The 23727-nt window shown below is 54.1% G+C and overlaps 6 protein-coding genes across 6 annotated transcripts in view; 2 read left to right on the forward strand and 4 right to left on the reverse strand.

Annotated features, from left to right (window-relative positions):
- Positions 1-1022: 1022 nt before the first annotated feature.
- GUITHDRAFT_136715 (hypothetical protein) lies at positions 1023-2742 on the reverse strand (the record flags this gene model as incomplete). Its single annotated transcript, XM_005835546.1, has 3 exons — positions 1023-1772; positions 1840-1898; positions 1926-2742. The coding sequence occupies 3 exons, from the start codon at positions 2740-2742 to the stop codon at positions 1023-1025; spliced, it is 1626 nt and encodes a 541-aa protein (XP_005835603.1).
- Positions 2743-3993: 1251 nt separating this feature from the next.
- Positions 3994-7096, forward strand: GUITHDRAFT_105768 (hypothetical protein; the record flags this gene model as incomplete). Its single annotated transcript, XM_005835547.1, has 22 exons — positions 3994-4275; positions 4463-4624; positions 4765-4812; positions 4869-4919; positions 4966-5041; positions 5093-5115; positions 5173-5239; positions 5287-5333; positions 5384-5422; positions 5472-5545; positions 5599-5662; positions 5717-5745; positions 5794-5872; positions 5924-5996; positions 6047-6081; positions 6139-6181; positions 6228-6280; positions 6527-6583; positions 6668-6730; positions 6777-6835; positions 6879-6939; positions 6992-7096. 22 exons carry the CDS (start codon positions 3994-3996, stop codon positions 7094-7096), a joined length of 1590 nt encoding a protein of 529 aa, XP_005835604.1.
- A 114-nt stretch (positions 7097-7210) lies between these two features.
- GUITHDRAFT_136717 (hypothetical protein) lies at positions 7211-8396 on the reverse strand (the record flags this gene model as incomplete). The annotated part of the gene is made up of 6 exons (XM_005835548.1): positions 7211-7243; positions 7285-7334; positions 7386-7452; positions 7585-7677; positions 8092-8176; positions 8284-8396. The coding sequence occupies 6 exons, from the start codon at positions 8394-8396 to the stop codon at positions 7211-7213; spliced, it is 441 nt and encodes a 146-aa protein (XP_005835605.1).
- Positions 8397-10449: 2053 nt separating this feature from the next.
- Positions 10450-16168, reverse strand: GUITHDRAFT_105770 (hypothetical protein; the record flags this gene model as incomplete). Its single annotated transcript, XM_005835549.1, has 19 exons — positions 10450-11120; positions 11265-11301; positions 11348-11446; positions 11487-11544; positions 11668-11717; positions 11771-11885; positions 11939-12049; positions 12101-12178; positions 12487-12637; positions 12713-12780; positions 12947-13209; positions 13336-13500; positions 13739-14832; positions 14880-15090; positions 15216-15323; positions 15377-15479; positions 15521-15639; positions 15689-16055; positions 16098-16168. 19 exons carry the CDS (start codon positions 16166-16168, stop codon positions 10450-10452), a joined length of 3939 nt encoding a protein of 1312 aa, XP_005835606.1.
- A 2083-nt stretch (positions 16169-18251) lies between these two features.
- Positions 18252-19359, forward strand: Lhcr15 (light-harvesting Chl a protein 15). The gene is made up of 3 exons (XM_005835550.1): positions 18252-18353; positions 18637-18780; positions 18829-19359. The coding sequence occupies exons 1-3, from the start codon at positions 18269-18271 to the stop codon at positions 19302-19304; spliced, it is 705 nt and encodes a 234-aa protein (XP_005835607.1). The 5' UTR covers positions 18252-18268; the 3' UTR covers positions 19305-19359.
- Positions 19360-19524: 165 nt separating this feature from the next.
- GUITHDRAFT_136720 (hypothetical protein) overlaps positions 19525-23727 on the reverse strand; it is a gene marked incomplete at both ends in the record, with an annotated part of 14195 nt that continues 9992 nt past the window's right edge. Inside the window, 8 exons of the mRNA XM_005835551.1 lie at positions 19525-19854; positions 20084-20679; positions 20896-22138; positions 22352-22465; positions 22732-22944; positions 23096-23186; positions 23361-23404; positions 23534-23578. Of these exons, the coding sequence (XP_005835608.1) occupies positions 19525-19854; positions 20084-20679; positions 20896-22138; positions 22352-22465; positions 22732-22944; positions 23096-23186; positions 23361-23404; positions 23534-23578 (2676 nt within the window). The remainder of the gene's footprint in view (positions 19855-20083; positions 20680-20895; positions 22139-22351; positions 22466-22731; positions 22945-23095; positions 23187-23360; positions 23405-23533; positions 23579-23727) is intronic.

A 23727-nucleotide genomic window follows, 5' to 3' on the forward strand; every position in this document is an offset into this window, starting at 1 on the left:
CTCCCACGTGCAACACACTTTGCGTATGTGGTCATTTGCGTTTCTGCATGATCAGGATCTTGTACTTGTGATGATCAGGATCTTGTACTTGTGGTTACTTTGCGTTTGTGCATTTGCACAAGCTAAAATCCTGCGCGTCTGTCCATGGCAAATCCCTCCAATGCACCCACGGACTCTCCCTCTATTTCTCCCTCCCTCCCTCATCTTCCTGGCTTCCTTTCTCCTTCTCTTCTCTTCCATTTTCCCCTCTCCACCGTAACGCAACCGACAGTTCTGACAGGTGCGCTACAAAAGGAACCGGCACAAGGAACTGATCAGTCAAAATTGACTCAAACCGTTGAAATGCCGCAGTGCAACGCCGTTACAACTGATCGTCACGGTCACAGTCGGAGTCTTTTTACTCAAAGATCAGTTAAAAATCAGTAAGAGGACGGTTCACAATCAGGAGAGCGCCATGCCAACCGCCCGCCGATACGAGTCGCTGTTGCCGTCCGGCGTCGGAGGAGTGAGATGCATCACTGCAGTCGGAAGCCGGGCCTGTGACTCATTCAATGATTGGCCCGGCCGCGGCGGCCCTGGCATAGCCTACTAGGCCCTAGTAGAGCTCAGCTGGCCCGACCGAACTTCCGAAGTTCCGGGAATCACCGGCGGCCCCCGGAGCGAACTGATCGGCCCGGAGCTGAACTTGGGCTGTGTTTCAAATACGGGACTCGGGAGCAGTGATAGGACCGGTTTAGTGGTAACTTTTAGGACTGATACAAAATTTAGAACTCCCTTCGTTAGCTAGCCTAAGTTTCTTGAGCCTGAGTCCAGAGCCTTAAATGTATTTCGCTGCTGAGCTTGGAAATCAGACGTAGAGCCAGTGTTGGTTGTGCTGGGCTGAATGCCGAAGATTGATCTATCATTGAGTTGTGAGAAGGAGTTTGGAAGTCACAAATAATGAAGGCTTTCGGATAGAAGAGACGAGGATGCCATTTCAATCCTTATACCCCGTTGAGGTGCTTCTGATTGATCCTGAGCTTTTACTGTCTTCGTCCGTCCACTCCATCTGGATCTTGACTGTCGTATTCGCTGCGCTCTTCGGAATCTGCCTCAGAGCTTCCCTCCTCCTCTGCCTCAGAGCTTCCCTCCTCCTCTGCCTCAGAGCTTCCCTCCTCCTCTGCCTCAGAGCTTCCCTCCTCCTCTGCCTCAGAGCTTTCCTCCTCCTCTGACTCAGAGCTTTCCTCCTCCTCTGCCTCAGAGCTTCCCTCCTCCTCTGCCTCAGAGCTTCCCTCCTCCTCTGCCTCAGAGCTTCCCTCCTCCTCTGCCTCAGAGCTTCCCTCCTCCTCTGCCTCAGAGCTTTCCTCCTCCTCTGACTCAGAGCTTCCCTCCTCCTCTGCCTCAGAGCTTCCCTCCTCCTCTGCCTCAGAGCTTCCCTCCTCCTCTGCCTCAGAGCTTCCCTCCTCCTCTGCCTCAGAGCTTTCCTCCTCCTCTGACTCAGAGCTTTCCTCCTCCTCTGACTCAGAGCTTTCCTCCTCCGCCTCAGAGCTATTCTCCTCAGTCTCAGAGCTTTCGTCCTCCTCACTGTCTTCCTCGGACTCAGACTCATCATCCGATGAATGTTCTTCTCCTTCCTCCTCGTCTTTGTGATGGTCATCGCTGTATTCGTCGTCGTCATGACCCTCATGCTCGTCCTCATCTTGGTGGGTATGACTCCTGGTGGTCAAGGCTCCAGCGCCAGAGTTATGAGTGATTGCGGGACGATGTTTTGGTTCCCTCAATGCATGCCGCCTCTGTGTAGATAAGAAGAAAGTCAAATCAACAGAATGCAGGAAAAAGGCACGAAATGCTTCATTTCACCTGTCGTCTTTCCTTCACTGAGCTTTCCTCAGCTGAAAACATATTAGGATTAAGACGATCTTCGGTATCAAGTCAATCAGAATAACCTGAAGATTCATAGCTCGATTCCGTTGATGAACTGGACACAGAGCTAGTAGAATCTGTGCTGGTAGAATCTGTGCTTGTAGAATCTGTGCTTGTAGAATCTGTGCTGGTCGAATCAGTGCTGGTAGAATCTGTGCTGGTAGAATCTGTGCTGGTCGAATCTGTGCTTGTAGAATCTGTGCTAGTAGAATCTGTGCTAGTAGAATCTGTGCTGGTAGAATCTGTGCTAGTAGAATCTGTGCTGGTAGAATCTGTGCTGGTAGAATCTGTGCTAGTAGAATCTGTGCTAGTAGAATCTGTGCTTGACTCAGACAGACTTGATTCTTTGTCAGAAGTATTTTCTTTATCGCGCCGTCCACCCCTCAGGTGCAATGCCACACCGTGGTCAGAGAGGCCAGGAAGCGGTCTAATGAAGCAAGACGACTTTCTCAAAAATGTCGCAGTGTAACACGAGTTTAAGTTCAACGGCATGCGCCTCAGAGCCAGACTGCCAGCTGAATCTCTTGCAAACGTTTGCCTGGCAGACAAGGCCTCCCTGTCAAATTCACCGTACTGTGAAGCTCCAGCATAGTGCACAACAAGTAAGATGGGCAACACAATAGAAGCTGTAAGAGTAAAGGCCCTCGGGCGATCTGAGATTTTCTCCGCCATCGCTCCGTAAGACACCATCCAGTCGAATCCCTGCCAAGCACGAAGCAAGTGAGTCCCTAAGAAGAGAAAGACAGAAGTGCAAGCGCTGCTGTTTTCTTCGGATTGAGTGTTCAAGATGTTAAGACGAAATGATACAAACATTGTGTTGGTGGTTGCAAAGTAGAACATGGCAGGGGCCGAAGTGAAACTTGAGTGAGCGGCGATGCGAGGGAATCCCGGCGTGCACAGGGAGAAAGCATGTGTATGTACAAACACAGGGCGCTATGATCCTTTCAAGGGAGCTTGGGATCAGGGCAAGGAAAAGCAGACATAGGTGATTGGTACATGCGATCAACACAAAGACAAAAATGAAACATGAATAGCAGGTAAGTAATATGATCTTACACTTTGCGAGATCTAGGAGAGGCAGCAAAGGGATGCAGGTGTGTGTGTGTGTGTGTGAGTGAGTGAGTGAGTGAGCGGTGGAAGAATCTTGAAGGTGAGGAGGAGGAGAGATGGAAGAAGAACACGTGGGCAAGTAGGTAGAACACGCGCATGAGCATGACGATCGCATGTTCGAATTTGGCGCCATGCCAGGGATACGTCCGTGATGCTCGAGGGTGAAGGGTAGGAAGTAGGTCCTAAGATGGGTAGGGGTACAATGAATGTTGTTTTGATAGGGGTGGGGTACAAAATACACCGTGTGTCAGCACGACTTTGGGTAGGGTAATGCAGTAGATAAGATATTTCATAGTGGGTGGGGTATCGATGAATTGTCATGAAGGTGGGGTACTGCAATCGTAGGAGGGTAGATGGGTTTAGTTCAGTGTGGTTTATCTTTCAAATGTTTTCTTTCCACCCACCCCATCTAGAACAAGACTTCATACCCCACCTTAGATAATTAATGATCAATTCAGTATGAAGTAGGGGTATAAAAGCATCTCGTACTACCCCAGGTACCTCATTCAGAACCAGTAGGAATTGGCTACCCCTACCCCAGACCTTCCTGTCATCTTGGTACCCACTCTCCTTTATTAGAACAATTTTCCACACCCCTGGAATATGTACCCCACCCACTTCTTGCCCACCAATAACAAACTTGCTCGGATTCTATAACCCCTACCTAATTGATTCCACCGGTACTTCCACCCTACCCTGCAGATGATTACCCTCGGAATTCGATACCCACCCCCTTGTTTCAACGTTGTCGGGCTGGTTCAAACTGATCCTTGAGGTAGGGTCCGATTAAATCTTGAGGGGTAGTAGGTTAGAGTAAGGGGTCATTTAAACTATATAATGTAGGTGAAATGCAGGGGTACTTTGTGAAAAGAGAGGGTCCAATCAAAAATCAAGGGGTGGCTTTCTGAGGGGTGGTGGCTGTGGTTGACGATGGTGGGGCGGGGCGGGTGGCGATGGCAGGAGAAGGTGGAAGAGGCGACGATGGAGAAGATCAGGGCAGAGGGAGTGAGCGTGAAGATCCTGATGGAGCTCAGCAGAGAGGAAATGGTCAAAGAGTTGAGCCTCTCCGAGGTGCAGGCAGATGCTCTGGTTGCCACGATGAAGGAGGAAGAGGAAAGGCTTACAAGCGTGAGGACCTGGAGCGAAGAGGAGGTGGTGGAGTGGCTAGGGTCCCTAGGAAAAGAATTTGCTGCGTACGAGGATAGCTTTCTTTTTCACAATGTCAATGGCGATCTATTGCTGGATCTCACCGCCGAGGACCTGGTAAGGGCGACTGGAAAAGTTTGAACTGACCCAGGGTTGCTTCGCCTCCTTCCTTCGTCCATCTCTATTCCGTGCTTCATGTCCATATATCTCCAATGATCTTGCAGCCCGAGCTTCCTTTCATCATCCCATCTCCTCAGAAGCGACCCTGCGTGTTCCTAACGACCCCTGAAATCTACATTGCTAGGTTGATGACCTTGGAGTCGACAAGCTAGGGCACAGGATGCAGATCTTGGATGAGATTGCCTACTTGAAGAAGATCTGCTACAAGTCAGCACGCAGCTCAAAGGGCCTCGCGCGCAACCAGATGAACCTGCCGTCGTTTGATGAGATTGAGAATTTGAAGCGGGTGAGAAGATACAGCTGTTGCTCTTGCTCTTGCCGTGGCCGTTGCCGTTGTAGCTCCTAGCGCGTCGATGGGGATGAACTTGCGCGTGTTTGCGAGCAAGGCGAGCAAACAGACGTGTTTGTGAACGTGTGTATTTGCAGCAAAAGGCTATACGACTTCAGAGCAACCTGGACGTCCTCAAGCACAAGGTTGAACGAGAATGGCAGGAAGTTGTTTCATGCGGTTGATGGGGATGGTGCTGCAGGTGAACCAGATGAGGGATGCTGAGGCCAAGGCAAAGTTGCTCGCCCGTCAGGTCCTAGCAGCAGCCCGTGCTTTCTTCGAGATGAGTGTCTGGACAGGCGGAGGCAGAAGCTGGGAAGATCCAAACGCAGCTGAGGAGGCTGAAGACGGAACCGAAAGAGCAGGGCAAGAATGGTACCTGGACTCTCTCAGGGGTGGTGGCGGTGGTGCTCATGTTTGGAGCAGACAAACTCAACAAGCGAGGAGTCGTGAGGGGGTGGATGGAGCAGGTCCGGTCCTGACTTGTTGTCTGGTGAGCCTTACAGCCCGGGCAGTGCACGTTCAAACCGAAGTTGAACCCGACGTCGCTGGAGATTGTCGAGAGGACTTTTGGTCGGTCACTTCAGTAACGGCTGGGAGAGGCTAAGGGGAGGTGGCAGGGGACAGCGACATCCATCGGAGATTCGAGTCTCAGAAGGCTACAAAGGTCGATGAGCAGGAGGAGAGGAGGCGGAGGAACAATGACGGGTGTGACAGGAGAAAAAGCTCAAGGAACTGCAGAAGATGCTCTCTGCGGTACAAGGCTGATGGTCTCTCTAAGAGGGGATGTGAGCTGTGAGGTCAGGACGACAAGACCGAAGCTGAGTTGAGAGAGAAGTACATGAAGTACTTCCAGGAGAAGCTTGAGTGGGACACGAGGTGAAAGTTCCCTTCCGTCATGACAGGTTGTGACTCGTGTCAACCCTCCCCAGCTCGGGAGTGCAGGAGAGCAAGGTCGACTCGTTCCTGTCCAACCCGGCAGCGTACAATGTTGAGGTATCGCTGCTCCTCACCCTCCAGCGTCGACTGAGCTTGTCCTTTGCTGGGCAGTTGACAGACAAACAGATCAGACACATCAGGTCAGGTCGCCCTGTGACGGGAGCTCAGGGCTGATCAGCTCGTTGCAGGAGACTGAAAGGAGCTCCACAATATGTCGCCATCTACCACGCGTGCTTGATCAGCGATTTCCTGCAGAGGAACTGGCTGGTGCAGCTGTCTCGATGTGGAGCTGGTCCGTCCTGCTGATGATCGAAGCAGAAGGCTGCAAACGAAGCGAAAGCGAAGTCGGAAAACAAGCAAGCAGCCACGCTGAAACAGCCGAACAAGCTAGGTGATGACGGCGGGATGGGAGGCGAGGGAGTGAGGTGAGAGTATGAACAGACAAGTACTTCATCGAACGCTTCAAGTGGAAGGAGGTGTGAGGCGTTGAAGGAGCAAAAACGAGGAGAAGTGAAAGCTGCAAAACTTTACAGGTCAACAACGGCAGGCTTGATGACCTCCTCGACAACAGCAAGGGTGAGATGATGGTTGAAACTCCTCCTCCTCTGATCCCATCGAGCAGCCTACGAGCTCGAGCTGTCCGAGCAGCAGCTTGCTCACTTCCGCAACCTTGAGGTGTCTAGCAGAAGCTCCCGACCTTGCGATCCTCCTCCCTCATCCTCTCCTCTCTCCCTCCTCTCTCTTCCTCTCCTCTCATCCTCCTCCCTCTTCTTCTCTTATCCTCTTCTCTGTGCGTCTTTTCTCCTCCTCCTCCTGTTTCTCGAGCTTGTCCCTCCTCACCTTATCCTCTCTCTTCCTCCTGTAAACTCTCTCTCAATTCTTCTCCTCAATTTCTTCTGCTCTTCCCTCACCCTTCCCCAGGTTTCCAAGAAGAAGCATGCAATCTTTCAAGCCTTGCAAACTCAGTCGTTCTTAATGGTCAGTCTTAGATCACTCGCTCCTCCACCACCACCTCCACCTCTTCCTCTTCTTTGTCCTCCCCCCTCAGGCCTTGCCGTGTAGAGGAACGCAGCCGACGTCCGGAGACGTGAGCAGGCCCAGCTCAAGGCCTTCGAGGTTCCGCGGGTAGATCCTCTGCCGGACTTCACTTACCTCTTGACGTCCTTGGAAGCCGTACAGTGCTGTGAGCGGCAGGGGAGGAAGGAATGTCGTGCGAAGCTTCCTGGAAAGGTGATAAAGGAGGAGGAGCAGGAGAAGTCTGAAGGGGACGAAGGTATCATCAAGATATGGAGACGCGGCAAGAAAGGAAGAAGGCGCTGGTAGACAAAGTGAAGGTGCCTGTATCTTCCACAGGAGGAGGAAACGAGCCTGACTGTTTCCTGGTAGAAGGAAGACCCGAACTTCAAGGAGTGTACTTTCCGTCCCAACCTGCATGCCAGGAGCGAATCGCCAGAATTGGCGGAGAACTTCGCGGAGGAGCAAACAGCATGACAGTGCTGATGCTTTTCGGTCTCGTTGTTAATTATTCTTGTACAAGTGAAAGTGAAGGTAGAAGTTTCATTCTCACTCCCCTCCTCCCTCTCTCTCCGTCTCCGGCTACCCAGCTCACTTGCCAGCAGCGATCATCTCGTAGGCCACCTGCCGCAAACTTCAGCGAGGAGGGAGGCGAGAGGGGAAACCTTGAAGGTCATGATGGCGAGAGGGAAGTCACCCAAGTGGGAGAAGATGCCTACAAACGTTTCAGCCTCCTCACCCTGTCCCACCTCCTTATCGATCTCACCTCCCACCATCCTCCCCTTAGGCCCGTTGTTGGCGTAACCGTAGCCGTACAGGAAGCGACCAACCACCTTCGAAGCAAGTCACTCCCTCCCTCTCTACCTACCTACCTCCCTCCCTCCCCCTCCATCCTCCCGTCCCTCGACTCTTCTCAACCTATTCCCCACTCTCACACCCCTCCTCCTCTCCGCATTCTCTCATACCCAGATTCCTCCGCAGACAGCAGAAGTCAAGGGATACTTCAATCCGCACAGAAGCATCTGCATCATGACCATGGGGAAGGACTCGAGGGTGTTCTGGTTGCGCGATCCGTCAGTCACTGAGAGCCAGAGGAACTCGAGCAGAGGGAAGGGGAAGGAGAGGAGAGGTGGGGGCAGGAGTGTGAGAAACTTTGAACAAAAGCTCTCGGGGCATGTAAATCATTCGAATATGGACGTCAAATCACGAGAGAGGGCATTCGAGGATACTTGCTAATCATCTACACCTCTGCTACCTTTCCTCTCCCGATCCTTACCTCTTAACCCTTTTCTCTCCTCCTCCTCCTCCTCATCATCATCATCATCATCATCATCATCATCATCATCATCATCATCATCATCATCATCATCATCATCATCATCGTCATCATCGTCATCATCATCATCCCCTCCCCTCCTTTTCTCCTCCTCTTTTCCTCCTCCGTTTCTTCCCTCCTCCTCTCCTCCTCGTACCTGATGAGCACGCTGGACGCAGTTGAACGCTTCCTCGTGCTTATGGCCTGCAGGAGCATAGAGGAGAGGGTACTCGACCTTGAACCTGAGGACAGGGTTTGAGCCAAGAAGTTGGGAGAGGAGAGGAAAAGAGAGGAGAGGAGAGGAGAGCGAACAAGATAAGAGTTGATAGAAGGGACTGATGGGACTCACTTCTTGCGAGCAGTCACCACATTGATGGTGAGGTACATGTTGAGCAAGAAGCTGCCGCCAACGACGGCAACGACGTATCTGCCAAGTCCATCAGCTTCCAACGAGATGATCATATCCACCCATCTCCTCGTTCATGGTTTTGCACAGGACAAGATCTGTGCGGAATTTGTACAAGGTATTGATTAACCTTGTTCAGGATCTTGAGCACCACCGCATCTCTTTCATATTTGATCATTGTTCGCTGCTTCGAAATCTCCTCTTATTCCTCCTTTTCACTTGACCCGATCTTCTCATCAACTGCTCCTACTCCTCATCATACGCATACTGCTGTCGACCTTCCTTCATTCTTTCTGTTCTGCTCTTCTTTCTCCATCTCAGCTTCCCCTTACCCTTACCCTTACCCTTACCCTTTCCCCTCCTCCTCCTCCTCCTCCTCCTCCTCCTCGTCCACTCACCCATATCCCTTGGGCAAGCTCTCCATCTTCGGCGGTGATCGATACCCCCCCCTCTCTACCCCACCTCACTATGAAGCCTTGCATCCCCACCGGTTCAAAAGAGCAACCAATGACCCCTCACCCCACCTCTTTGATAACCTACCCCCTCAATTAACTTAGAAGTACCCCTGTAAATTATAGATCAATCGGCATCAAAATGACCCCTACCCACTCATTTTCATACCCCTATCCCCTTGGACACTTTACTCCAACCCAGAAGGTCCGCTCTCCTTGGAGTCCACCACCCCTCCAGAGAATCTTTTGTACCCCTTACTTCTACTGATTGTACCCCCCTTTTGTAGACCACCCTATACCTGAGTACCCACCCCTTTCTACCACCTCTGATCATTGCAGTGCCCCCGTTGCTTCGAGAACGCGACCACCACTCCCACAAAATCAATATTAGTACCACCCGTGGTATACAAGACCCCTACCATTTGAATGATCACCCCTCGTAATTAGAATATTTTCAATTCAATTGACCCGGGTCATTTACACCCTTACCCCCTTTGAAAAGCTCAATGTTTGGACACCCCTCGATCCCTTTAGACCCAGAAGAAATGATTTTTTTCGAAGAAATTTTTACACGCCAAACACGCCTTGATGACTGAGCCGGAAGATGCGGCATGGAGAGACAGGGACAGGAGAGGGGCAGAGACATGGAGTGGGACAGTGAGTGGGTGGAACTTAGGAAGGGAGAGGGAGAGGGAGAGGGAGAGGGAGAGGGAGAGGGAGAGGGAGAGGGAGAGGGAGAGGGAGAGGGAGAGGGAGAGGGAGAGGGAGAGGCGGAGTGCCGATGTTTCTGTAGAGCTTGCACAGTCTGCATTTATTGCTGTGTGATCTATATCGCAAGGAAGGTCGAACATGCAAGAAGCGATCTTCCTCTGACCCGGCATTTTGCACCACAATGCTCGTGAGTTCGGGCCACCTTTGCCCGGCTCTGCCGCACCAAAGGTCAGGGTAGCCAGGGGATGATCGCAAGAGGAGCAGGGAGGCATGAAATGAAGCAGAATTGCCTGTTGCTTCTTGTCTCTCCCACATCAACTGATCATGTTAGTGTATACATCAAGCTGGTTGCATCAAACTACTTCTTGCTCCATACATTCTTGAAATGCATCTGAGTTTCGTCTCAAACGCTAGCCCACTAAGTTGATCGGGAGAGCTGTCAGGGTTGCTCAACCTAGGATGTTCTCGTCCCCAAGTGAGACAGCATTGAGAGATGGATGAGATCCGCAAAGAAAGACAATTCGCGTTGCGGCTTTGGTCGAGCATGTGATCAACTTGTGGGAGAAGGTGCTCCTGTTACTGCCGCAAGGATGTCTGCATGCAGCGGAGGTGAAGTCGTGTCGTTTGAGGTGAATTCCTCTCGTTGAAATCTCCTCTTCTCTAGTGCATGCTTGCTGCGGCTTTCTCCCTCTTTTCTCGGCCACTCTTCACCTGCTTCTCGACGATGCACAAACATGACAGATTCAACTTGCAGATCGTCGGGACAGGAGGAGGAGTGGAGAACATCTCTGTTGAGCTCCGATGATCTTGCTCCATACATGATGAGCTCGGGAAAGGAGGCGGGTTGACAAGAGGATCAAACTTAGAGTAAATCGGCACAAATCAAACAAGATTGGACGCCAAGAGAGCTGCTGCGAGATTCTCTCATCCTCCTCCTTCCTAGCGATCACTCGCTCGTCCAGCAGTCCTCGTCGCCCTGGCAGACCTTCTGCTTGGCCTCTGCCATCATGGCGATGAAGTTGAGGAGCTCTTTCCTCTCGTCTTCCGTCCCTTCCACAGTCACCACCCTCAGGCTGTGCCGAGTCATCAGCTCGTTAATTTCAGCCGTGGACATGGTGAAGTGTGCAAGAGCGACTTTTTCGTCCCCCTTGTTGCGCATGCCGGAGGAGAAGAACTGAAACGTGTGGAAGTTCGAGAGCTGCCAGTCCAGAAGGATCCTGGCGGCCGAGAGGTCGGTACACTGCTCGGTGCGCCGGAAGAGGACGGCGAGCTGGCTCGTGATGTTGCGGAAGTTGAAGAAGAAAGCAACGATGTGGACAAGGGAACAGATGATGTTGAGGGGCGTGAGGAAGGCGAGGTCGATCCTGTGCTCGACGTCAAGCATGCAGATGCGGTCATGTTCCCCACCTCGAATACTCCTTGGTGATGCTGTGAATGTCCAGCAGCCACCTCCTGCTGGACCTGCCCCGCAGCCTCTGCGACCAACGTCAAGGGAGGACGGGAGGACATGGAGGAGGGTCTGTGCCTGGTATGTGTCGGTCATGAGCGCGATGAGGAGGTTGAGGAGGATGACGTTGAGCACGACATAAGTCAGGATGAGGAAGCCGATGGAGGCGTCTGCGAGAGGGTTAGAAGGATGCGGCGGGGGGGGGGGGGAGGGAGAAGGAGGAAGAGGTTGAAGAAGGGGGGCAAGGAGGGAGGAAGGGGAGAAAGTCGAGGGAAGAGGGAAGAGGAGGGGGGAAAGCAGCTTGTCGCTCTTACCGTTTGTCATCTCCTCCATGTGTATGTCACCCCATGACTGCTGGAGGGTCAGGCTGAGCTGTCAGCGAGCAAGGGAGGAAGACCAGGAGCATGGCACGGTAGATCCACCATGTTGGATAGCAGGTGATGAAGTTGTAGTTGTCAAGCTGATCCATGTCAACATGGCAGTTGTCCTGAAGAGCCTGGAAGAAGGTGAGAACTGATCGCTGGGCGCTGAAGAACCTTGGGGAGAGTTGTTCCCAGCATGAGAACGGCGAGAGAGAGGAGGATGATGAAGTACCTGCGGGAAGACATATCAGAGAGGTCAACAAGGCGAGGGAGTTGAACAGGGTTACTGAGAGAGAACAAGCTTACAACAGATAAACAAGTGCCGAGGGAGAACAAGAAGCTCTCTCCAACTTACAAGAAGACAAACTTGATGATGTCAACAAACATCTTGAAGATAATCCATACCTGTTCGCACGCACCTTCAATCCTCACAAGGCCGACCTCCTCCACCATCTCACCAGGATGCCTATGTCCTTGTGGGCAAGCACGAACTGAAGGAGGCGGAGGTAGGTGAAGAAGAGGCTGAAGCAGTAGCACAGCCTGAAACTCAAGTACGGCGTCGAATGGCCGATCCTGTCAAAGTGTCAACGGACCGGTGGCACTGGAGTCCTCCTCCTCCTCCCTACATGTCGGCGGTGAAAGAAATCTCCTGACAGTCGTTGTTGTCCATTGTGCAGTGAGCATGCAGCAAGAATCCGAGGATGTAAGATACGAAGGCTCCGATCTCCAAGATGTTCCTGCAGGTGCTGACATGTTACAATCTCGCTTAGAGTTGTGGAGAAACCAACCAGATGGAGTAGAAGTACTCGCGCCATCCCTCCAGGAAGAGCTGGATCAGCTCACGGATAATGGAAGAGATGTAATGTCTGTTGCCAAGGGAGGAGAGCACAAGGATGCGGCGAGAGGTGGAGAAATGTTAGAGAAGGGTTGCAAGAAGAAAGTGGGCACTTAGGAGCGGATGAGAAGAGGAGAGGGCGGTGGGAGAAGGTGGAAGGGAAAAGAAGAGGAGCTTTAGGGGGACAAGAACAAGAACAAGAAGAGATGGAGGAGATTGCAGATGACGGAAGGAGGAGCAAGAAGACGAAGACGAAGAAGGAGGAGGAGAAGGAGGAGGAGGAGGAGGAGGAGAAGCAAGAAGAAGCAAGAAGCAAGTCAAAGAGAGCCCTGAACTCACCCGAGAAGTACCCACTCGACCCAGTGAAGCTTGTCGGCCAACATGGAGTACTTGTAGTCGGGGATGACGATGATGGTGAAGATGACCGTGAGAACGAGCAGCTGCAGCCCGTTGGCAACGAAGATGATGATGGGTGAGGCAAGGAAGCAAACTGGTGTGAGGAGGAGGAGGAGGCAGGAGTGTCAGAAACCTGCCCCGCTACGTCATCAACAGCAAATCTGCTCACAGAAACGATCGACAGCTCGCATCTCCTTGTGGTTGAACCGCTGAGTCACAGGCTGAAGAGCCTTGCAGCTGCCGTCCAGGGTCAGAGGGGAAGAGACACACAAGGTTGTCGTCGGGGGCAGGAGGGACTGAGGGCAAGAGAGTCGTCGGGGGCAGGAGGGACTGAGGGCAAGAGAGTCGTCGGGGGCAGGAGGGACTGAGGGGAAGAGAGTCGTCGGGGGCAGGAGGGACTGACATGAAGTCTTGGGCCTCGTGCTTGAAGTGGAACTCGAATCCAAGGAACTCAAGGAATCCCCATCCTTGGAACATGGCAGGGATGCCGAACATGATGGTGCCGGCCAGGACGGACAGGAAGGAGGTGGAGGTTGCGAGGTCGCCGTGGAAGCTGCTGATGATGGTTGGCGCGCAGCAAGTCTCAAGGAACCTGTCCGAGTCGCTCAGAACCGCCAGGTCGACGAGCGTCTTGTCTCGGAAGATTCTAGCACGGATATTGAGCGCCTGCGCGTTGAGTCAGAGGACGAGGACGAGGACGAGGACGAGGACGAGGACGAGGACGAGGAGGCAACAGCGGCGGCGGCGGCGGCGGCGGAAGCAGCAGCATGATGGAGGAGTGAGGTTGCTTACGCTCGCTACACCAAAAGAGCTCTTCTGGGCCTTGTCGTTGTCGACGGCATGTTGGTAGACCCTGATGGCTTTTTGTTCAAAGTTGTCGGCTGTGGTCTGGTAGAGCTTCTTCATGGCAGCGTTCAGATGTCTTCCCTCCGACTTCTTGCGGAAGTAGAAAGCGGCCTAACGGCGACAGTGAGCAGGTAGGAGAGCAAGTAAGGGATGGAAAGAAAGAAACAGACTGTACATGATCAAGAATAAACGTAAGCAGTGGGAGGAGAAAACCAAAATCAACATGACGTCCGACAAAACCCAAGCAGCAGCAGCAGCAGCAGCAGCAGCAGCAGCAGCAGCAGCAGCAGCAGCAGCAGCAGCAGCAGCAGCAGCAGCAGCAGCAGCAGCAAGGAGGATAAAGCAAGACCGTGATAGCGTAGATGATGGGGTTCATCGACTCAGCCCAGAAGATTCCAGTCTTGTCTACGTCAGGGATCCAGCGTCTCCAGATGAGGACGGCGAGGTCCACCTTGTCACAGGCGATAGTAGACAGGAACAAGTCCGCGAAGGGGCCGTCAGCGCCGAGATGGTAGGTGAAGGACGAGTCGCAGATGGACTTGAAGTGAGCCTCGAGGAGTTGTTGTTTCGTGATGAGCTCTGTTATCAGCCACTTCTTCTCAAAGTCTCCTTGCAGCGGCAGGGTGCTGGTGTATCCTCGGAGATTCAAGGAGTGGAACCATGGCTCCTTCACCTCCCACTTCTCGCTCACCCGTTGGGCAGGACCAGACGCTGTGGAAGGAGACGCCTTGGAAGGAGGAGGAGGAGGAGGAGCCGTAAGGATGGCGTTGAGACGCTTCAGGGAGCTCAAGGCTTCCAGCGACCCGTCTTTGAGTGCTTGCTCCAACGTCGTCCAGGAGATGTTGACGAACTGAAGGTATGGCAGCTCTGCTAGCAAGAGCTCGATCACCTGGGTCGAGGAATGCCGGAACGCTTCTACGAAGTTTTCCTCCAGAGACGCGAAGAAAGAGCCTTTGATCTCCAAGTCCTCCAGCCCTTGCCGCAGAAGCCTCGACAGCACGCGGGGACTTTGGAACTTGATCGCCATCGAGAGCCTCTGGTGGAAAAGATCGCCTGCCCCTCCTGACGGACTCTTGCTCATGTGCTCCAAGATACATTCCAGCATTGCGTCCTTGAAATCTCCCTCCTTGTGTGCGGCTCTGAGGTCGAACATACAGCAGCTGCCGCTGCCCGCTATGGCGCTCACCTCGTCCAGGAGCCTCAAGGCGTCGCTGTGTGTGTTGAGATTCGCAACCAGGTGGTACTGCTTCAGAGTCTCCATCACATTGCTTGCTGACCTCTGTCCTTGCAGACATTCTCTGAGTAAGACCTGCCTTGGATGTAGCTCCTGCAGTTCTTGCTTCCTCAGCCGAAGAGCGTCGCTGATAAGATCGGCTGCCCTCCCGCTGCCATTCACCACCAGGCAGGGAGTGTTTGCTTTGATAGCATCGTACAGAGTCTTCACTGAGAAAAAGTCATCAAACTTCTCATCGACATCTGCATGAGGCTACCTGACCCTTCCCCTCCTTGAACACAGATTGAGATCACAGGAATCGTTTGCGAGCGACCTTCTATGAGGGGGCTTTGGAGGTTTGCTTTGTCTTTGATCGCGCTTTCTAGGTTTGCTCTGAAAGTTGTTTCCTCCCCAAAACGTTCCTCATCCTTCAACCTGCCATTGTTGATCTTCTTGTCCACCAGAATGAAGTGCGAGTGGTTGAAGTCCTGCGGGAAACATGGCGAGAGTGGTGAGTTGAGGTGCAAACATGAACATCGCAACAAGCAAGACAAGAGCAACAGTCGGGAGTTATGCTCATGAAGATTGGAAGGAATTCATCACGACAACTCACCAGCATTTCTTTATTCGGTCCATTGGTTTGAAGCACACTAAACGAGCTGTGCGAGTTGACAGAGAAGGAGTTGTAGATGGGCTTCTCTTCCTGCTTGCCGTTGGGTGTCTGCAACAAGGAAACTCCTTTCAACCTCACATCAGATCACTCGCAACTGAGACCTTTGACGTTGTGAGCACTTCGCTCCCCTTCACAACAGCCTGAGGTACGATCCCGAGCAGGTTGATGCTCATCTCATACTTGGCTCGCGCCTCTCCCACGTACCTAGACATCGTCAACCATGGAGCAAGGCCTGTCTCGCCTACTTCATGATGCCCGAGTGAGTTCCTCCGGTAACCACCAGCGGCTTCAGGTGCTTCAACCCCAGCACTACATCTCGCATGATCAACTCCTTGTGCTTGAAACTGAGGTCGAAGTACTTGGCCTGCCATCATCGTCGCTCACAAGAAACTCCCGCGAGCTCCTCATCTCACCCCTCCTGTCACAGACACGATGATCCCTGACTCAGTCAGACTCTTCCAGCCCTCGGATCTCGTCATGGCTTCCAGCACCGCCTGGGCGAACCTGGTCTCATCGACCTGGTCGCTCGAGACGACCATGAAGTGAGCGGGACTGCAGAGGTTATGCTCGCACCACTCGAAAGTCCCTGACTCAGGGCGAACCTCGGGGTCACGAGAGGTATTGGAGCCCGAGGATGCTGTGTCGGTCCATATGGGATGATGGAGACAGATGTCACCAGTAACACCTGGATACTTGTCGGATGAGGGAGATTGCTGATATGGATTCCCTTCTGAAAAACCTATCCCTGCTTGCATCTCTTTTGGCCGGATCATGATCGACCTGTCTCGACATGGTAAGATTGCGAGCTTTCATTCTAAGAACCCTTGAGAATATCCGCCAATCGATCCCACAACATCCCTCCCCTTCCCCGCCCTCTCCCCACACACGTCCATTTCTCTGTCCCTCTCCTCCACCATCTCTCCTCTCGGATCCTCTAGTGTACAATAAAAAAGAGATGCGGCTAGTCGGCTACCCTACCCCCTCTTTTCCCCTGGACCACCCCTCAAATCATAGTCTTGCGCCCCTCACTCCTCCAAGGGATGACCAGCATCACTCAATTCACCATGAGACGTAGTGCCGCCCCTCATCCCCTCTCAGTGCCGCTGCTAACTGTGCCCCTCATCCCCTCTGAGTGGTCACCAGTAGTGTCGCTCTCAGCCATGCCTTCATCCCGGCGGGATCAGTGGCCCGGCGGCGCGCACCGTCAGCCTGTGAGGCGTCACTAGTACCAGTGCCATGCATGATGAAGAGGGCCGCCCGGCATACTCGGACCGTACAGTCAGCGGCAGACCGAGCTGCCACTGGGCCGGCCCCGGCCCGGGTCACCGTGTGACAAGTCGACCGGGATCGCACTGCATGCCACCGCCAGCTGAGCCGCCGCCGCCGCGTGCCAGTCAGCTAGAGCGCCGAGTTAACAAAACTCTCCTGTAAATCCAGACGCGCCGTGTGAGACGAAGAGGAGGCCTTCCTATTCCTACTCGGAGTCTTGCTAAGGTCCTCTCACTGAGTCATGTCGGGACTCACGGTGCCGCTTGGGTTCCGACAAGCCAAGTTGCAGCTGAGGTCGATACTTCATATCATCGGATGTCTGCATCACTTTGTCAGAGTACAAGGCCCGTTTCCCGCCGGCTCCCAGATTCCAGATTCCAGATTTTTTCATACAAATATCATAGTAACTGAGTCAATCAAGTTCTTTTTTTTCTCCTCCAAATGTTCAGTGGGAGAACTCAACTATAAGTCATTTTAATTTGAGAATGAAACGATGCGGTTGACTTTCCCAGTTTTTGCTTTTCGAATGGGCAGGCACTATATATGTTGAAATATACTATCAGCTCAATCGAGAAAAATTGTTAGAATGTAGGGAGGGTACGCTGGGAGCATCAAATATGAACAGGCAGTGGACCCACCCCCTGTCAGTATGTATTGAAAGCACCGGTGAATATTTCGGGGTAAATTTCAAATCACTTTCAATAAAGTAAAAAATCTGGAATCTGGGAGCCGGCGGGAAACGGCCCCAAGTCTAACCAATTCAGGCTGTGCCGGACTGTGCTCTCCGTCGCCGCACTGGCCGCCTGAGCGGCCGCTCGAATGGTCGACTCCGAGTCAGTACCGTACCGTTCGGTGCCAGAGTCCTTGCCAGTACGGCGGCCCCGCCCCCGGGGATGATCAACCGTCATTATCAGTGTGACTCAGGCTTCGACGGTAAACTTTTCAAATTTCTTCAGCTTTATGAGCCGCCAGGCTCACAAGTTATTTCAGTGAGGGATGCCGGCGCCGGGCTCGGACGGTCGGACGAGTAGTAGTACCGGCCCGCCGGGCACCCCCGGACCTCTTGACGGCACCGTCCACTGCACTTGAACATACGGCCCTTCCATCCTGGCTCACGTACCCCTTGCAGCCCACACCCACCTCTAATTGTCCATACCCCACCCCTAAGGAGTGTATCCCTCTTTCTTATGGTATTTACCCCACCCTTTGTCTTCTTACAAAGAAGTGACGAGTAATCAGGCGACCTACCACCGGTACTTGAAATCACCCCCACCCCCTATTCCCAACACATGACCACCAGCCTGACATCAGGCTACCCCCTTCGTCACCCCTCGATGAAAAGTCAAGATCCTGGTCCAGAAGGGGTGGGGTATATGACCCTACCCCCAATTCGTCCCGTATGCATCCAGCGTTCTCCTCGTTCCCTACCCACCCCTTATTATAAATTGAACCAGGAAAAAGGGGGTACTAAACCCCCGGGTTGCAGCTTCACCACCCCAACTCGATTTTTCACCCCTGACTTCCCCTTCCTAACTCTTGAAATACGGGGTGGGGTGATATACCCCCCCTTCCTCGCTACCCTCATCTTTTCAACAACTACCCCCGTAAATAAAGCAAAATTTCTTCGCCGAGCGGGGGTGCTCTATGACCCCCACCCCCTCTCTGGTCGACCTGACGGGTTTCTTTATATAAGGGGTGTGCCCTCCTCGTTCCCACACACCGCCATGCTCCGATCAACCATCTTGGCTGCCGTCGCTGCCTCCGCTGCCGCCTTTACTGCGCCAGCTGGCTTCCTCAGGCCCTCTGCTCGTAAGGATACCCTCCTTCGTTCATTGTGTGTTCATGAGATGCGCGTGCTCGGACCGCTGCAGGGCATGTTGCTTTGACAGAGGGAAAGTTGACTGGTTTTCATATTGCAAGGGAGATGGTTCTGTTGATTGATAGATCCTCATATCAAGATGCATTTTGATTTCATCACTGTGTATTTTCTCATGCGTTCTGTTTGTTTTCCAAGTTCTATCATGCTGTTGTAGTTGGCATGTGACAGTTGGATGGTCTTGTTGTGCGCTCGATGGTAACATGTTTGCATCAGGCGTTGCTGCCAAGAATGGCCCTACCATGCAGCTGTACAGGGATGGACAGCTCCAGGGACTTGGCGTGATCGCCATCCCGGGAACTGAGCGCCCCAAGAACTTGGATGGAACCCTCGTTGGAGACGTCGGCTTTGACCCGCTCGGTGAGTTTGCAGTAGCCCGGTGTATCGCAATGCTGACCAGTCTGACAGGATTCTCTAATTGGCTCAACCTGTATTGGGCCCGCGAGGCCGAGATCAAGCACGGACGTGTTGCCATGCTTGCCGCGACCGGAATGATCGTGCAGGACTTGTACAAGTTCCCCGGAGTTCAGAAGACCTTCGGTGATGCCGCCATGATGAAGCTCCACAACCTCGCCGTTGAGCAGGGAGCCATGCAGCAGCTCCTGCTCTGGTTGGGTCTCCTTGAGATCCTCACCGGCCTCCCCGCCGTCATCCAGGGCCTTAAGGGCTCCGAGCGCACCCCTGGTGACTTCGGATTCGATCCCCTCGGCTGCGGCCGCAACCCCGAGACTCTCGCTCGCCGCCAGCTCACTGAGCTCAAGAACGGACGCCTTGCCATGATCGCTGTCGGCGGCATGGTTCACCACTACCTCCTCGTCGGCCGCGGACCCATCGAGTTCATCAAGAACATCCCCAACTTCAAGAACCCCCTCCCCCCTTTCTAAGTCGCTGTAGCAGATTTTTAGGCGTTGATTTATTGAAATAGTCACTCAAAACTGATTTAACTTAAGTGCTATGAGTCTTGAGGAGATTCATGTTGCGACGATGATGCCTGTGTTGACGAGGGTTTGGACCAGATGCTTGTGTCGCACGTGAACATACATTTACTGCAACTAATCGTTCCAACCCGTTACCTCGAGTGTCGTGTATTCTTACGGCCCTCCCTCACCAAAGGCGATATCCCTCGTAGATTACTTGCAGCCTCGTCCTCTCTATCAGCAAGCTCTCCTCGCTCAACGACGTATCCTTCTCCTCCTTCAATCTCCTCATCGACTGCTGCAACTGGTACCCCTGAGGAAAGGGAGGCTTGAACCGGTGCAGCCTCCTCCTCTGCTCCTCCACCTCCTCTCCCTGCGCCCGCTCTGGGTCGGTCTCTCGGAGGAGGGCGATGCGGTCGGTGAAGTTGGCCCGCATGTTGGCGATGAGGAGCGGATCGGCCTCGACATGGATGCGAAGCCTTGTGCGTGCTGAGCCAAGGGAGTTGGCGACAGTGACCTGGAGGGAGTGAGGTCAGAGAGACAGAGAGGAGGGGAGAGGAGGGAGCGGCAAGGGGAGACAAGGAGGGAGTTGATCTACACATGAGACTGGGGACGACGTGGAGCGAGTGGAAGGAGGAGGAGCAGATACAGAGACGAAGCAAGTGGAAGGGATGGTCAGGAGAAGAAGTGCAGAGAAGTGCAGAGGGAGAGGGAAGGGAGGGAGCGAACTGTCCAGGAGGCGTTACCTCGAAGTGCCCGTCTGACTCGACCTTGGGTACCCCGTGAATGGCACCGGAATGAGCATCGAGGAAGAGGCCGTCGCAGAGGTCAGGGAGTACACGGAACGACAGCTTCTCCTCCTCCTCCATCCAACGCTGCGAGTCCCATCGCTCCCCGTTCACGAGGGGGCAGGGGACGTTGACCTCCGAGTTGGTCAGGCAGCTGACGGCGTCCTGTTCGTACTTGAGGTCGACGGGGATGTTTGCTGCATGCTTCTTGTCAAAGTGCATGATGGAGAGGATCTTTTGTGACAGTCCCTCCAGCTCCTTCAGCTTCTCCTCCTCCCCCACTGACGCCAGCAGGAACCTTGCCTCCTGCGCTGCCCCCTGCGCGCTCCACACGTCTCCCTTCCCCTTGAGGAGGAGGCCACCTCCGTCCCCGCTCTTGTCGTCCCCTCCCTGTTCGATCCTCAGCGACCCCAGCAGCTTCAGCGCCGCGTCGAGCTTGTTCAGCCCCTTCCTCCTCGTCTCCTCGACTCTCCCTGCTATCAGCTCCTCTACCCTCGCCAGCTTCTGCTCGAACGATCGCGCAAAGGAGGATCGGCAGAGGACGAGCGCGCGGCCTATGGAGTTGTAAGGGAAGGGGAGTGAGGGCAGACGAGGAGATAGAAGACATTAGGAGAGCATGGCGCATTAATGGCAGGCAACACAAGCACGCGAAGCTTTGCGGGAAAGCAGAATAGGGGAAGAGGAAGTGGTAGTGGTGGTGGTGGTGGAGGAGGAGGAGAGGGAGAAGGAGGAGTCTTGGGTTGGAGACGAGGAGGATGGATAGGCAGCACCTGCCACCTGACGGGCCTGATCAAACATGAAGCATTTGACGGCGCTGTCCACCTGCAAACTCATCTGCCGGACTTGCTCCTGTCCCATCTCGCAGGAACGGATCATTTGCAGGAAGTCGTCGACCTTGTTCTTGCTCAGAGTTCTCAGCGTAAAGAAAGGAGTCTCTTCCTCTTCCAGCATCCGCAGCGCTGCTCTGATCCCTTCCTCGTCCCAGAGGCGTTCGGGCCTTCTCCTCCTGCCCTCCTGCTCCTCCTGCTCCTCCTGCCCTTCCTCCTCCTCACTCTCTCTTGCTTCTTCCTCGTCCACGTCTTCCTCGCCAGAGGAGAAGAGATCCGTGTCATTCCTCCTCGCAGCATCCCATGTGCGCCTCTCCTCCGCGCTCATCGCTGCCTCCTCCTCTTCCTTGATCGCGTCCTCCCGCATGTACCTCCCGCTGACAGAGAAGTATCGGAAGACCACCTCCTTCTTCCGCTGCTCTGCCTTGGCTCTCTCCACCCCTCCCACTTGCTCCAGCGTCTCCCAACCTTCCGCTAGGCTCTCTCGAGCAAGCGAGAGGTCACCCTCCAGCAGGGCAGCAGCAGCGCCGTTGAGAGCCACGAGCGCCTCACGCACAATCCCTTCCTCCATGAGCAAGAGCCGAACTTCTGCCTCCTCTACCTCCCTCCTCCTCCGGTTGGCCGAGTGGCCAGCGCTCAACTCTGCGTGCGCGCTGACCAGCAGCTCTCTTGCGCTTCCCAGCTCCTTCCTGTCCATCGCCTCTGCTGCTTCCGCCAGCCGGCGGCCCCCCCGAGCATTTGCCTCCTCCGCCAGCTCGATCGACATTCTTAGAGCCTCTCGCTCATCGTTCAGCAGCGTCTCCTCCCCGATCTTCTCTACGATCATCCTGCTCCTCCTCAGCCGCTCCTTCGCCTCCTCGTAGCCCCCGGAGTACAGCTCGGCCCTTCCTTCCTCCAGCAGGACGACAGCAGCTGCCTTGCTCTGCGCAAACTCCTTGGCTACCAGCGCCTCCATGGCACAGAAGAGCCGGGCGTACATGAGGCGAGCAGGGGAGGAGCCTTTTCTGACCCTCCTCCAAGTGTCGATGATGATGATGGCAGCGAGGGAGCGGACGCGAAGGGCGACGAGGGCAGGACGGGAGTAGAGGATGTTCGCCTGTAAGATCCTCCTCCTCGCATCCTTGAGCAAGTCCGCGGCCCTTGACAGCTTTTCTTTGATCATCTCCTCCTGCTCGCTCGTGAGATCCTGGCGAGAAAGCGAGAGAGGGGGGTTGAAGGAGGAGGGAGGGAGGGAGAGGGAGGAAGGAGGAAGGAGGAGGAAAGAGGCTGGAGGAGGAAGTGGAGGAGGAGGGAGGAGGGAGGAGGGAGGAGGGAGGAGGGAGGAGGAGGGAGGAAGTGGGGGGAATTGGGAGGAGGAGGAGGAGGAGGAGGAGGATTTGTTGAAAATGTGCTGAGTCACCTCTGCCTTGACTATGAACTGATCGGCCATCCATCTCGCTTTCCTCCTTACCTCAATGGTGCTGACCATGAGCCTTCGTAGCTGATCCTGCATCTCCAACATGAAGCTCCGCTTCTGCTCCATGCATCAGGAGTGAGTGAATAGCGCCAAGGATAGAGAAGGAGGATAGAGGAGGAGGAGGATAGAGGAGGAGGAGGGAGGGATGGTGGTCGAGGTAGAGAGCGGGTAGCTGAGCAGGCAGCAGAGGAGGGTAATGGACGAAGAGGAGGATGAGCGGGAGATGGAGAAGAAGCGTCGGTGATGGGAAGGAGACAGAGGATGGAGAAGAGACGGGGGAAAAGAGGAGAGGAGGAAGGGGAGGGGATGAGATAAGCGTTGACCTTTTCTAGTGTGAGGACGACGAGATGGTCGGAGCTGTCAGACTTCTTGGCCTCTTGGAGGAGGGAATAGGACCGGTAGATCATCCTCTGAGTGCTGCGGTGGTCGACGTCGAACTCATCCCTTGCTCGCTCTGTCTTGCTGCTCTTCTTGATCGACTCAGCGATGAGCTGAAGAACTTCTGCATGTTTCTTCCCCCTCAGCCTGTTCCTCTCCTGTTCCCGGACAAGAGTTAATTTAATACCCCTGCTCTGCTCTGCTCTGCCGTGCTCTGCTCTGCTCTGCTCTGCTCTTGTCTCCTCTGCTCCTCTCTCGCTTTGTCTTGTCCTCCTCGCCTCTCCTCTCTCTCCCTTCTCCTCTCCTCACCATGACATAGCCCGTTATCTTCTCCATCTCCGCATGATCCATCTCCCCGCTCGAAGGGAAGTTGACGCCGATCGGAATACGCGAAGTCCTCCTGTACCAATTTCAATCTTTGGTTCCTCCTCCTGCTCCCTGCTCCCTTCTCCCTGCTCCCTCCTTCCTGCTGCTCTCCCTCCATTCTGCCCCGTGCACCTACCTCCTGCCTTTATCTCCCCTCTTCCCCTCGTTCTCCCCTCCTCCTCCTCCTCCTCCTCCTCCTCCTCCTCACTTGTGTGGAGCCATGTCCGAGTACCAATCCTCGGGAAAGGCGACCTGAGCCGAGTCAAGCGCTGAAGGTGAAGGGGAAGGAAGAGAAGGAAGAGGAAGAGGAGAGGAGAGGAGAGGAGAGGAGAGGAGAGGGAAGAGAAAAAGGATGGGGAGGATGGGAGGAGGAAATTTGACCATCACGACTGCATCGTAGCACTCGTCTTCTTCTGGATGCATGACCTGAAATGTAACTGTCAGAAGAGAGGTGGGGGGGAGGGGAGGAGAGAAAAAGGGGGCGTGGGGAGGAGGAAGAGGGAGGAGGGAAAGAGGGGAGGAGGAGGAGGGAGGGGAGGAGGGGAGGGAGGAGGGAGGAGGAGGAGGAGGAGGAA

The sequence above is a fragment of the Guillardia theta genome (assembly GCF_000315625.1).
Source record: "Guillardia theta CCMP2712 unplaced genomic scaffold GUITHscaffold_21, whole genome shotgun sequence".
In the NCBI taxonomy this organism is placed as follows: domain Eukaryota; class Cryptophyceae; order Pyrenomonadales; family Geminigeraceae; genus Guillardia; species Guillardia theta.